Source organism: Fragaria vesca, linkage group LG3, assembly GCF_000184155.1.
Source record: "Fragaria vesca subsp. vesca linkage group LG3, FraVesHawaii_1.0, whole genome shotgun sequence".
Taxonomy (NCBI): domain Eukaryota; kingdom Viridiplantae; phylum Streptophyta; class Magnoliopsida; order Rosales; family Rosaceae; genus Fragaria; species Fragaria vesca.
This window is the reverse complement of record NC_020493.1, coordinates 26,002,653-26,015,823: the sequence shown is the minus strand read 5'-3', so window position 1 is coordinate 26,015,823 and position 13,171 is coordinate 26,002,653. Positions and strand designations below refer to the sequence as shown.

Below are 13,171 nucleotides of genomic sequence, written 5' to 3'. Positions count from 1 at the left end.
CAAAAAATTTTTGACCTTAGCTGACGTACTTTTTTAATATCTCGTCGGCTAAAGTCTATAAATTCACGAAAACGCTCATATCTCCCTCTATATTACGTAGTTTGGTCAAACCTTCCACACGAAAAACTTTCATGTAGATGAGACGCAACCGCCTATATAAAAATTTTGAGACATTTGCCTTCCGACGATAGGGCTCCCCTTAGGGAATAATAACGGTAAATAGGGTTGACCGCTACTATCGGCACCGAGACTTTACCCGATTTACGTGATTTTTGAACTATAGCCTTATTTTACCATTCTGAACACATCTTATTTCACGAGATTTTTGATTAATTTTGCTTTCCTATATAGAGTTGGTTCACAAAGTTGTATAACCTACTAAACAAGTTATACAGCATTAGTAGACACGTTGTGATTCCGATGACTAAAATTCACAAACCAAAATTCGACCGTCAGATATGATCATTATGACGAAAGATATCTATGGTAAAAAATTCAACTGGATCCGACAACATTAAGGACTCGATCGAAACGGGTAACCCTAATCCATCGTCACTTATCACACGAAAACGCTCATATCTCCCTCTATATTACGTGGTTTGGTCAAATCTTCCACACAAAAAACTCTCACGTAGATGAGACGCAACTGCCCATATAAAATTTTTGAGACATTTACCTTCCGACGATAGGGCTCCTCATAGGGAATAATAACGGTAAATAGTAGACACGTTGTGATTCCGATGACTAAAATTTACAAACCAAAATTCGACCGTCCGATATGATCATTATGACGAAAGATGTCTATGGTAAAAAAATTCAACTGGATTCGACATTATGACGAAAGATGTCTATGGTAAAAAATTCAACTGGATTCGACATTATGACGATATGATCATTATGACGAAAGATGTCTATGGTAAAAAATTCAACTGGATTCGACAACGTTAAGGGCTCGATCGAAACGGTCAACTCTAATCGGAAAATAAGAAAACTGCATTTTGAAGCCCTAAACGGACTCGGATGGCCAAAAAGGCCCGTACATCATGGCATTAGCGATGAGTTTGACTCGTAGGGCCGTTACGCTTCCGGAAAGGTATCACAATAGTCAATCGGACACCAAAAACCAAATCTGCAGCATAGTGAATAATAAGGGTAAATTGCATTGACCGCAACTATCGGCACCGAGACTTTATCAGAATACCGTGTTTTTTCAACTGTAGACGTATTTCACTATTCTGGTCATATCTTATTTCACGACTTTTTTGCGTTTGAAGGTTCTACGTATAGTTTTTTTTTTTCCCAGATGAGTTGTTGTCCAGATCTGCAAATATAAGGAACTTTAGCCGACGAAGTTATATTTTTCGTCGGCTAAACTTTTAAAAATTTCGTCGGCTAAAGTTCACAAACTATAGCCGACGAAAAAAATTATTCAGACGACGAAATTTTAATTTCGTCGGCTAAAGTTGACCATAGCCGACGAAAATTTTTAATTAGCCGACGAAAAAATAATTCGTCGGCCTGGTTTTTTTATTTTCGTCGGCCAAAGTCTTTCTTCTGGTAGTGTGAAGTTTTGATTAAAAAAAATTAATTTTCTTAAATTAGAAAATAACTCATTTAATATGAGTCGTCGGATCATTTAAAATTTTGATCTTAGCCGTTAGTTTAAGTATAAAAAGGAAGAGAGGAGTTTGACTTCAGTCAAAACTAAGTTCGAGCGCTGACCCAAGTCTCTGTCTTTCTCTCTCTCTCTCTGTATTTATTTTTTTAGCAAACTACATATTAATTACTAAACAAATTTCAGTTTAAAAATACATCATTTATACAATATCTTACATATTTAAGGATAAAAATTAACAAATAAGGACAAACTAATGTAATCATGTCATCTATCATTATGTATTTTACCAAATACCCTTCACTACTACTATGGACAAGAAATGTGCTACTGCATGTGCTGTTGCAATTTTTTTTTCCTGAAAATTCTCCGGAATCAAATCAAGTCACCAAGCTGTGAAAAATTCATTTCGAGCTATGCAAAAATCATATCAAGCTGCTATTGTCGCATAGATCATACATCAGATTGCTACTATCGCCTAGATCATACATCAGGATGCTACTGTCGCCTAGATCATACATCCTGCTACTGTCGCCAAGATTATACATCAGGCTGCTACTGTCGCCCAGATCATATATTAGGTTGCTACTGTCACCCATATCATACATCATGCTATTGTCGCCCAGATCATACATCCTGCTATTGTCGCCCCGATCTTACCATCATGTGCAAAAATGAAGCGGCTCGAATCAATTGCAATTGAAAAACGTCGTCCATCCCCATTACCTAGATCAGAAATCAAGCTGCAATTGTTGCCTCCTTGCGCTAACACCACATGAGGAATTAAATCTGCAGGGAGAGAAGTTCCTCCACATTGACGGCGATGATGTGAAGGAGTCTTGCTTGGCGATTGCGGAGGAGTATGTGGAAGGTCAGATCAGTTAATCAGATTGACGAATCCTATCAGATCTGTGAGGGTGATTCGACGGTGATCAATGACATCGGTGACGCATAGGTGGTTGAGCATGGGTTGGGCAGAGAGAGAGAGAGAGAGAGAGAGAGAGAGAGAGAGAGAGAGAGAGAGAGAGAGAGAGAGAGAGAGAGAGAGAGAGAGAGAGAGAGAGAGAGAGAGAGAGAGAGAGTAGTAGTAGTAGTAGTAGTAGTAAGTAGTAGTAGTAGTAGTAGTAGTAGTAGTAGTAGTAGTAGTAGTAGTAGTAGTAGTAGTAGTAGTAGTAGTAGTAGTAGTAGTAGTAGTAGTAGTAGTAGTAGTAGTAGTAGTAGTAGTAGTAGTAGTAGTAGTAGTAGTAGTAGTAGTAGTAGTAGTAGTAGTAGTAGTAGTAGTAGTAGTAGTACGTAGTAGTACGTAGTAGTACGTACGTTACGTACGTACGTACGTACGTACGTACGTACGTACGTACGTACGTACGTACGTAACGTACGTAGAGGAGTAGTAGTAGTAGTACGTAGTAGGTAGTAGAGTAGTAGTAGTACGTAGTAGTAGTAGTAGTAGTAGTAGTTACGTAGTAGACGTAGTTAGTAGTACGTACGTACGTACGTACGTAACGTAGTAGAGAGTAGTAGTAGTACGTACGACGTAGTAGTAGTAGTAGTAGTAGTAGTAGAGAGAAGTACGTAGTAGTAGTAGTAGTAGTAGTAGTAGTAGTAGACGAGAGAGAGAGAGAGAGAGTAGTAGTAGTAAGTAGTAAGTAGTAACGTACGTACGGTAAGTAAGGTAAGTTAAGGTAGAGTAGTAGAGAGAGAGTAGAGTAGAGNGAGAGTAGAGANAGAGAGAGAGAGAGAGAATCTGATCGGGGAAGAGGAGGAGTAAGAAAATGCGTAATTTTGTAATTAAACTAAATATTATAGTCATTTTTCGGTAAACTTCGAAATCAACTTTGATATTTATTGGTTGTGGGTCTGGACTTGTGTCCTTTATTGTATAAAAATGATTAAAAATGAGTGTTTTCTGTTTATAAATTTGGTCACGCATTATTATGTAATTTTTATTTATTTTTGGACGAAGGGGGGCTACTGCTATCTTTCTCACCAGCGTCGTCCGGCCAACTCTGACTACCATTCACCGAACCACCACCGTCAAAACACTGCCTCTTTCTCCTTTACTTCTTCATACCAACCATTTCGACTTGCATCCCCACCCTCTCAGATCGAAACTAAGAACCCTAAATCCCCAAATCGATTTCTTCGGTCGATTCTTGATTCTCAAGCCAGACTTCCTTCATCTCAAAGGTAAATTCATCCTCCCTAACTCCAATTTCAGTCTCTCTTGTTCTTTAAATCCCTAATTTCGAAAAGCCCTAATTCTGCCTTTTCTGGGTTTTGTCGAGGTTTTTTGGCGACGTGTGTTTTTGACATCTCGAGCTCCGGCGAGTGTGTTGCTCATAGGCCATGCGCAGTCGCGCCTTGGAGGGATTTAGGAGCAACAGTCGTAGTTTGGGACTGGAGCAGTGGCTCGTGTTCACAATGGAGGACTCTGGTTGATCTTCAAATTCGTCTTCAGAAGGTAAAATCTTCGTCTTTGGGATTTCTGCTTGATCTGTGGTGTTTGTGGTGATGATTAGAGGACTGACTCGATCGTTATGCTTCATGCATGTGAAAATCCGGCAAGGCAGAGGCTCACGAGTTTGGATAGGCAGTTGGGGGCGTTGTTCGTCGGCAGGGATGGTTGGGTCGAGTCTCAGCAAGGTAAGGCTACTGAATTCACGATTTGGGGCAGATTGAAGGTAAGGATCCTGTTTTAGCTACTACTAGGCGGTGTACCCCAGCAAGGTGGTGCACCCAAGCGTTGCTTGGGGCTTGACAAATGCATACAAATATGAAAAAAAGATTAAATATAAAAATGAAAAAAATAGATAAAAACGTCACTTCAACCCCAAAATTGTAAAGTTGTAATAAAAAGAAAAACATGGATAAAAATATAAATTATGCATGTAAGAGTGAGTGACAAAGATATAATAAAAACAGAAAGAATGACAAACTTGTAAGTTCACACCTTATAATATTGTTCAAATTGAAACTGAGAATTAGTATATAATATAAATGTTGGTTGGTTGTGTTTGCTGGTGTTGATTGGATGATTGAATCGTTGTTTTCTGGTCTTGCATGTTGGTTTTGGAGTAAATCGGAGCTTATTAGAGGTTTTGGGCAGATTCCGGCAAGTCATCGGAATTCGGTGAACATTTCCAGTTAGTTGACGGATTCCAGCAAGAGCAGCTTTTCCGGCAGAAGCTTTGGTGGTAGTCACCAATCCTCTAATTCAAGATGCGTCCTAGTTTCTAGAATAGGAAAGATCGGGTTGTATCGGAAAACTTACTAATTTGGGAAAGTCTCTATTTTGGGAAACTTTTCGTTTAGGAGACTTTCCATTTAAGGAAACCCAAATGATTCATGAATTATGAAGCAATGCCTAAGTGTTTAACCGTGAGTAGGACGTCTAGTGAAATGACTCGAATTGTTAAGTTAAAGGTTAAACTGAAAAATGTTGAAACATCGTTAGTTGGTCAATCGTGGTCAACCCAGGAAACCTTGGTTGAACCAGGAAGGGTAAATTCAACTATTTCTTAAGTCTGTCCTGATCGATTGTTTCTACAGTTTATTGTTAGACGCGGGGTTGATTAGAGGAATTGGATTGTTGGAGGTAGCGCTCGAGGAGTGTTTCGAGCATTAATTGGGAAGCTTAACCCTAATACTGTGAGTGAAATTTTGTTTTTAATCTAATGTATGCAATGGTTTTAGGGTCCGGAATAAATGACACTTTTTTTTTGACACAAATTTTTACTCCTCTTTACAGCCCTTAGATATAAGAACATTCAATGGCTATGATTAACTGTTTTAATGACATGGCATATCTGAATTTACTTCTAATAAAAATGAATCTAGTTAATAAATTTTGTTTCTTTTATAAAAAAACAAAGAAAAAAAATCGGTTGTCTTGCTGGATGGATTGATACTGTTGAAACTGACCTCGGATAAGCTTCTGCATCTTCGTTCAATTCTGGATTTTCTCTTTTCCAGACTGAATCCTTGACATTTGAACCTGATCCCACCAAAAAGAAGCATACCCTTTGAATTTGATAGCTACAGCCTTGACCTTTTTGTGCTCTGGAATCTCTAAGTACTCATAGACCCTTTCTACTTCTTTCAACCAGTCCAAGACCTCCTCCGGTTGTTCCTCACCAGAAAAATAAGAAATCGCCGCCTTTAATCTAGGATCTTGATCTCTTTCAACCAGCCTGCGTCCCATTCGAAAATTTCCAGCTTCTTCATCCGAAGAATCAGAATCTAAAGGTTGTTGATACCTTTCAATTGTTGATTGGTTCCTCATGCACCTTCGCTGGTAGACGTTCATTCGGGGACCTCTTTGCCTTTCTAGACTTTGGTCTGGAGGAGCCGAAACTCCGGACTGTTCCAGCCTTGTACACAATTGAGTGACTGATCTTGTAGTTGCCTTTGTTGCTGCTCCACAAATTGTGGAGCTCCTTCTTCAACTTTTATGTTTATTTTTGATTACCTGTTAATATTCTTGCTTCCATCATTCTATTAGATAATCATGGTATCTAGTATTACATAAACAAACTTGATTTATATCTAGTGGTTTGAGTAATCTCCGTTACATAAACCACAAGATGTTCTTTAATATTCTAACACATCCCTATACATAAAACAAGAACAAAAAGTAGTATAATTGTCATGATCCCATTCAAGAGATGACACACTTACTATTACAAGTAGACCCCAATCTTTTCTTGACTTGAGTATCCTCTTGAATAAGCTCCAACTGCTCAATGATCTCTTGGAATGTTGGTCGGCAATCTGGATTCGGGTGCCAGCATTCTTTTAGAAGCCTATATAAGCAAAGTATATGGCTATCAGTTATATACTTGTGGATGTTAAACAATTTATATACTACTAGTACATGAACACCTACGCTCTAATTGGTTCGGGGTACAAATAAGAGTAGAGAGGTGGTCTTGAATGCTCATATGCTCTCTTGTCTGCAATTTGTTCAGGATCCTCTGCCAGATTTGATGGTCCTCCTAGAAACATCTTTAAGCAAAAGCCATGATCGACTATGAGTTAGTGATATTACACACTGAGAAAGAATATGTTATGAATGAATTACATGAGCCTAAGCTAGAGGAAATGCACCTCATGTACTATTAGAGCAAATGAGAAGATATCAATACTCTTTCCATATGATTCTCGACGATAAACCTCTGGTGCCATATACCGATCTAATTAACAAATATGATGACAACAATATCAGATCAGTTAAGCACCAGATTATAAATTAGAGCAATACTACTGGATTTTTTTGAGTCAAAGGCCATAATCTTACATGAACCTGTCCTTCCAGTCATTTTATAACCAGATACGTCATTGTGCTGTGCTATTTTGCTTAAGCCAAAATCTGTGACCTTGAGGCGTCCAGCTTCATCTTGTAACACATTTCTGCACAAGAAACAAGTAGTATTAGCTTTCGAATTAATGGTATATTTTACTTTTTGTAGATCGTCATTATGCAATTACAATTTTCTGTTTAGTTTGTACCTTGGTGTCAAATCTCTATGGATTATAGGGCGCGGTTTATGCTGATGGAGATAATTCATACCTCTGCAAGATTTTAGAAGATATATTTGGAGGTGAGATTAGCAAATATGGTAAGGCTTATAGATCAATTACATATCAATCAACCGTGAATGTACCTAGCAATATCCAAAGCATAACCAATAACGGTTTGTAGATCAAGTCTTCCCTTCCTTTTCAATATATCATGCAAACTTCCCTAATACATTCAACACATTGAATGGAAGAATCATGATTAGCATGCTGAACTTGCAATTGAAAAAAAAAACAAGAGGAAGTCTCACATTACAAAGGAACTCCGTAAGGAAGATCAAGCGATCAGGGTGCTTCATGACCCCAAGGAATTGAACTATGTTTGGGTGACGCAACCGTTGCCACAAAGCAAGTTCCTTCAGAAATAGATCCCTGCAAAAATTAGCAATAGTGTAATTCTACTGGCATGCAGATGCAGTTACAAGATGAGTAAAAATAATAGATGATCGAAGATAAGCAGGGATCTGACTTGACAGTTGGTTTAGAAGCGATGGAGGGACGGATTGTTTTAGCAGCAACTTCTGTACCGCGCCACTTTACTAAATAAATTTCACCATATGCTCCCTGCATATTGCTATTCAATTTTAATTATATATGAAGCATATATGGCAGATGCAGGTGTAGTGGTTTGATATTTCCCAAAATTAAACTTTCAGAACGATTATTCCCAGCTAGCAAGAAGTTAAAATATATAACAGAGTTTATCGATCACCTCTCCAATAAGTGTTGCCTCGTCCATGTTCACCTCTTTGTAAGAAATTTCATAGCACGGAAGTTGAGAGTCAAGCCCTACCTAATCGTAATATTAGTCGTAGACGAATAAGTTGATCGATCGAGTAGAACTTATATAATAACATAGGGATCATTTGTTAATTTCATACAATATGTAAGTGAAGTAGCTAGTGATGTGAGGAAAACATATCTGCAAAAGTGAAATATATACCGGATCTATTCCGCCCCTAGATTCCAATATCTTGCAAATCCCATCATGACCAAAGCTACGAGCATCCGACAATGGCTGCAAGATCATTCATTCATATAATTAAGCAAATGATCGACTGAAAACATCTACATACAAGGAAAATATTTGCGTCCGGACTAGTATGTACGTATGCGTCCAGACTCTGTGTTATTTATATACTTTCGGCAATATAAATCATAATCTTAACCGTTTAAAAGTTGGATAAACCAATAAAAAAAAAAAATACAATGTAAACAAAATTCGTTAACATTTTGAACGGTTATCCAACAAAATTCAATTGGTAAACGAATTTGAGCAAACGAATTTTGTTTACATAGATAAAATCAATGTAAAATCAATTGAGCAAACGAATGTAAAATCTCTGCAAAAAAAGAAAAAAGAAAAAAAAAATTCAATGTAAACAAAATTCGTTTGCTCACCCGATTGCATTAAACAACTAGACAATTTTAGTGAAAGTTAACAGCCTCATGATTCGTCGTCAATTTGTTTGATTCATTCGGTTTAGCAAACGATTTTTGTTTACTTTAATTTTGTGCAGAGGTAATCTTTATCAGTTAACTTGATCAGCTAGCTAGATATGATCGACATATATTCTCTAAGAAATGTACTTGTTATGAATCATGCATATACCACCGAACCAGAAAACTGGATCATATATTCGAGTAAACATGTATAGATGAACTTACAGTGCGGCCCCAACGATCAGTGCAATTAACATTAGCACCTTTGTGAAGAAGAAGAAGAACAATCTCGGTGCAGCCTTCACAAGATGCCAAATGAAGAGCTGTTCTCTTATCATAGTCCCCAAGATCTGGCTCTACGCCTTTCTCTAACTCCTGCATCACCCCTGTTTTGTCACCCTTACTCGAACAATAGAGAAGTCTGTATGGACCTTCTGGAGTTAACATTTTAGGCTTCTGCATCATTCTAACCTTTGTTAAACTAAAACTCATTTGAAGGCTTTCCTTCTCAAAATTAAAAAATTTAACGAGTAATTAGACTAGTATGAATAGATTAGATTAATCATATAGTACCTTTGATGACAAGGATGATGGAGGTTTGCAATCTTCCATGGTATCAAAAGAGAAAGTCAGCAGTGAAAGCAATTAGGAGATAAAAGAGGAATTAAGAGCGTGAGACTTTGAGTATGTATGTATGGTATGAAGGGAATGATGAATTGGATTGAGGATAAGTGATGCATATATTCGGAGTCTTCAAGGTATATATGGTGTCTCTTTCTTGGGCATTTGATCTAGATGTTGGAGAACCTCGTAGTCATCGCTGAGTTAAAGTTTGGGTTAATTAGTTGACTTAGTGGGATTGGTTTGGCTGATGATCTTAAAGTTGGATTGTGTTGTAGTTTCTCAGAAGCCAAGGGGAAAGGTAAAGGGTTTTGAGTTGGCGGGGCTTTTCATTTTGATTTCTTATGTCTCATCTTTCTACATAAACCAAGTTAAAATAAGTTAAATAACTCATTTCTTCTAACTAGAGTCCACACTCAACCTATGTTGCACGGACACGGACACGGACACAGACACCGCTACACGACACGCCGACACGGCAAAACTCAGAAACTGAATATCCGACACGGTTTGGACACGGCAAATAAAATTATATATTTATTATTAAATATACTAAAATATAAAATAAGTTCATATATTACCAAAATAATGTTTTAAATTCAATTCATTGCATAACCAGAAGAAATAACATTAAAGAGAGTCAAATGCAAATGATAAAAGTGCATAATTAATAATATTAGAAGTAGCAGACCTCTAACTTAAAATATAACATTAAAAAAAATCAAATTTGCAGTAGGTTGCTGACAAAACTGAGCAGTAGCTTGTTTTCAAAAATGGACAGTAGCTTTATTTAGGTTTTGGTACTCTTTTCTCTTTTTTTTTCTTTTTTTTTTCAATTAAAAAAATTGATAAATGATGATGTGGCATGTCGGAGATGATGTGGCGAGTCGGTCAACGTGTTGGAAAAATAAACATTTTCCGACACGTCACGTGACGTGTCGGACACATATTTTGCCGTGTCAGACGCCATGTCAGCGTGTCAGAGTGTCTGAGACACTCCACTACAATGGAGGGTCCGTGCAACATAGCACTCAACAGTAAACACAAGAGCTCCAAAATCACAAACAACAAAATAAAAGGATCCATGATCTTATGCTTCATCTTTTTACATAAAATGAGTCAAAAGAGCCAATCTTCACTACTTATTACCTGTTTAGATATACGTTTTGCTTTGAACCAAGTTTATGCATTTTCTTACTACTGTGCATTGGACTATTGTTAAACGCATTTTGTGTTTAAGAGAACTATTGATCATGGTTTGGTTTATAAAGACCTGGGGACTATGCCGCGCACTGCGTTATTTATGTATAATGTTGGAACAAGACCTTATTTCCTCTTATGCCGATTATGTCGATGATTCTGATCATCGTTATTTTACTAGTGGATATTACGTTTACTTTGGTGCCAATCTATTTTTTATTTTATTTTTAATAATGGGCTGGTGCAGCTGCACTCACGCTTTAATTAATGAAATTGTCGAATACAAAGGGAACATAGAGCCTAAACTTCTTATTATAAAGACCTGAAATAATATCAGAATCATTATAATACATTTGTACTCAACCAGACACCAACTAGAAAATAATACTAATCTAATAACGACTCTATTTGCTTTCACACAACGGTGACATACTTAAAGATCAATACATATGTAACATGATTACATATATAATAATTCATATTTCCAACTATGTTGTCGAATGAATCCGATGACACTTATATTTACCCTACCAATAGGCGGCAACGGCGGCAACGACCATTTGACAAAGTAAGGAACTCGCTGCCAAGGTTCTAAAACACGCTAGGTGCTAGTCGGGCAGACAACACCCAAATGATCAATCGAGGATCAATCGGTTTTCTATTTTTTGTATTTATTATAATTTTTTAATAACAATTAATTATGTAAATACAATTAAAATAGGTATTATAGTGTCTAAAAATAATGAAAAAATAAGAAAAATATAACGTATGAAAATAGTGAAAATATATAGCATATGTCCTTAAAAATGTACTACCAACAATGTCCTTAGGCAAGTAAGAAACACAATTAAACAACAATGTCTTTAGGAAAATCTGAAAATAAGAAACACAATTCACCAACAATGTCCTTAGGTACGATGTTGTCATGAAAATAACAGTTCGGGCACCTTATTAATAATAGCAAATCACATATACATCCTTCAAAAGGATTTGAAACATAAATAAATCCACTTGTGTTGTTGTTAAACAAATAAGGACAGTTTTTAACAATTAAGGACAATCTTTTCTTTGCATGCCATGTGTTATGATTTAATTTACTAAACTAACCCTATACTAATTAAATATGATTTTAGAAGTGAAAAGTATCTCATTTTGAGATTTTTCAGTAAATGGAATACAGTAACAGATTTTTAATAACTTAGTGTAGTAGCAGTTAATTTCAGTAGAAGTAGTAGCATGGGTTAACATTCCAGTAGAATTAGTAGCAAGGGTTAACATCCCAATAAAAGTAGTAGCAGGGGTTAACATCCCAATAGAAGTAGTAGCAGGGTTAACATCCCAATAGAAGTAGTAACAGGGTTAACATCCCAGTAGTAGTAGCAGTTAATTCTAGTAGTAGTAGTAGCATGGATTAGCATTCCAATAGAAAGTAGTAGCAGAGGTTAACATCCCAGTAGAAGTAGTAGCAGGTTTTCAGTGGTTCAGCTAATGCAGTAGCAGCATGTTTTGCTGGAAAACTATGTAGTAGCAGAGTTTTAGTGGTTCAGCTAGTGTAATAGCAGCTTTAGTAAGTGCAGTAGCATGTTTTCAGTGGCTTAGCTAATGTAGTAGCATGTTTTGCTGGAAAGCTACACTTCCAACATATGTAGTAGCAGGGTTTTAGTGATTCAGCTAGTGTAGTAGCAGCTTCAGTAAGTGCAGTAGCAGGTTTTTAGTAGAGGAGGAGTTTAGTAACAGCTAATGTAGTAGCATGTTAAACTGGAGAGTTAGCTGCTACTACACTTCCAACAAATGTAGTAGCAGAGTTTTAATATAGTAGCTTCAGTAAGTGTAATAATAGCTTCAGTAAGTACACCAGCAGGTTTTTAGTTGCTCAGCAAATGTAGTAGCAGTTATTTTCAATACGTGATGTAGTAGCAGGTTTTTATTGGTTTAGCTAGTGTAGTAGCAGCTTCAGTAACTACAGTAACAGATTTTTAGTGGCTCAACTAATGTAGTAGCATGTTAAACTAGAGATTTAGCTGCTACTACACTTCCAACAAATATAGTAGCAGAGTTTTAATGATTCAACTAGTGTAGTAGGAGATTCAGTAAGTGCAGTAGCAGGTTTTAAAGCCGTCGATCATTGATGAGGTGTGAACTAGTATAGTAGCAGCTTTAGTAAATTTTCGATACGGGGGCAAAAAAAAAAAAATCATACCATACCCACCCATGTCTTCTTTTAGAGTAGAGGTTTGGTGGTGTGTTGTTAACCGGAGCACTTAGTACAATTTATTAATATATAACTAGCATTCCCTAAGATAGTGGGTGAAGAGAAGATGAGAGCACGTGAGGGATGTTGAAAAGTCAAATAAAAAAAGAGATGAGAGGTATTGTGATGATATGATTACGGGGGCAAAAAGCTTGAAAGAGCATTAATACATGAAACCCAGACAACTTCAGTTCTGTAAAACTAAAAACCCACTGGGGCAACTTCAGCCCCAATTCGCCGAGAGAGAGAAGATTGAGAGAGAGGCTAGATCTTTGCAAACGAAGGGGTCGGCGGAGGAGAGGAGGCTAGGAGTTTCGAGTTTCTCGGCAAGTCGCCGTTATCGGCGTCCGCCGCCAGGGTTAGAGAGACCGACGAGACCTTTCACGGTGTGATGGCAGCAATAATGGTCGAGAGAGAGAGAGAGAGAGAGAGAGAGAGAGAGAGAGAGAGAGAGAGAGAGAGAG

General features: G+C 37.2%; 2 protein-coding genes across 2 annotated transcripts; one reads left to right on the top strand and one right to left on the bottom strand.

Annotated features, from left to right (window-relative positions):
- Window positions 1–2,289: 2,289 nt before the first annotated feature.
- Window positions 2,290–4,314, top strand: LOC101296195. The gene is made up of 5 exons (XM_004296216.1): window positions 2,290–2,310; window positions 2,411–2,475; window positions 3,579–3,802; window positions 3,901–4,076; window positions 4,186–4,314. The coding sequence occupies exons 1-5, from the start codon at window positions 2,290–2,292 to the stop codon at window positions 4,312–4,314; spliced, it is 615 nt and encodes a 204-aa protein (XP_004296264.1).
- Window positions 4,315–5,561: 1,247 nt separating this feature from the next.
- Window positions 5,562–9,097, bottom strand: LOC101295905 (serine/threonine-protein kinase TNNI3K-like). Its single transcript, XM_004296215.1, has 12 exons — window positions 8,861–9,097; window positions 8,136–8,210; window positions 7,905–7,985; window positions 7,662–7,756; window positions 7,444–7,564; window positions 7,279–7,358; window positions 7,124–7,186; window positions 6,918–7,024; window positions 6,722–6,807; window positions 6,501–6,619; window positions 6,293–6,417; window positions 5,562–6,028 (listed from the first exon to the last, which is right to left on the bottom strand). Exons 1-12 carry the CDS (start codon window positions 9,095–9,097, stop codon window positions 5,562–5,564), a joined length of 1,656 nt encoding a protein of 551 aa, XP_004296263.1.
- Window positions 9,098–13,171: the final 4,074 nt, after the last annotated feature.

Excerpts from the sequence above, each read along its gene's own strand:
- LOC101296195 (XM_004296216.1), top strand. The coding sequence starts at position 2,290 with ATGAAGCGGCTCGAATCAATT. Across the intron at positions 2,311-2,410 it reads TGAAGCGGCTCGAATCAATT|GGAGAGAAGTTCCTCCACAT; the intron begins GCAATTGAAAAA and ends TTAAATCTGCAG. Across the intron at positions 3,803-3,900 it reads AGACTTCCTTCATCTCAAAG|GTTTTTTGGCGACGTGTGTT; the intron begins GTAAATTCATCC and ends GGTTTTGTCGAG.
- LOC101295905 (XM_004296215.1), bottom strand. The coding sequence starts at position 9,097 with ATGCAGAAGCCTAAAATGTTAACTCCAGAAGGTCCATACAGACTTCTC. Across the intron at positions 8,211-8,860 it reads CTGATCGTTGGGGCCGCACT|CCATTGTCGGATGCTCGTAG; the intron begins GTAAGTTCATCT and ends ATGATCTTGCAG. Across the intron at positions 6,418-6,500 it reads TACCCCGAACCAATTAGAGC|GCTTCTAAAAGAATGCTGGC; the intron begins GTAGGTGTTCAT and ends TTGCTTATATAG.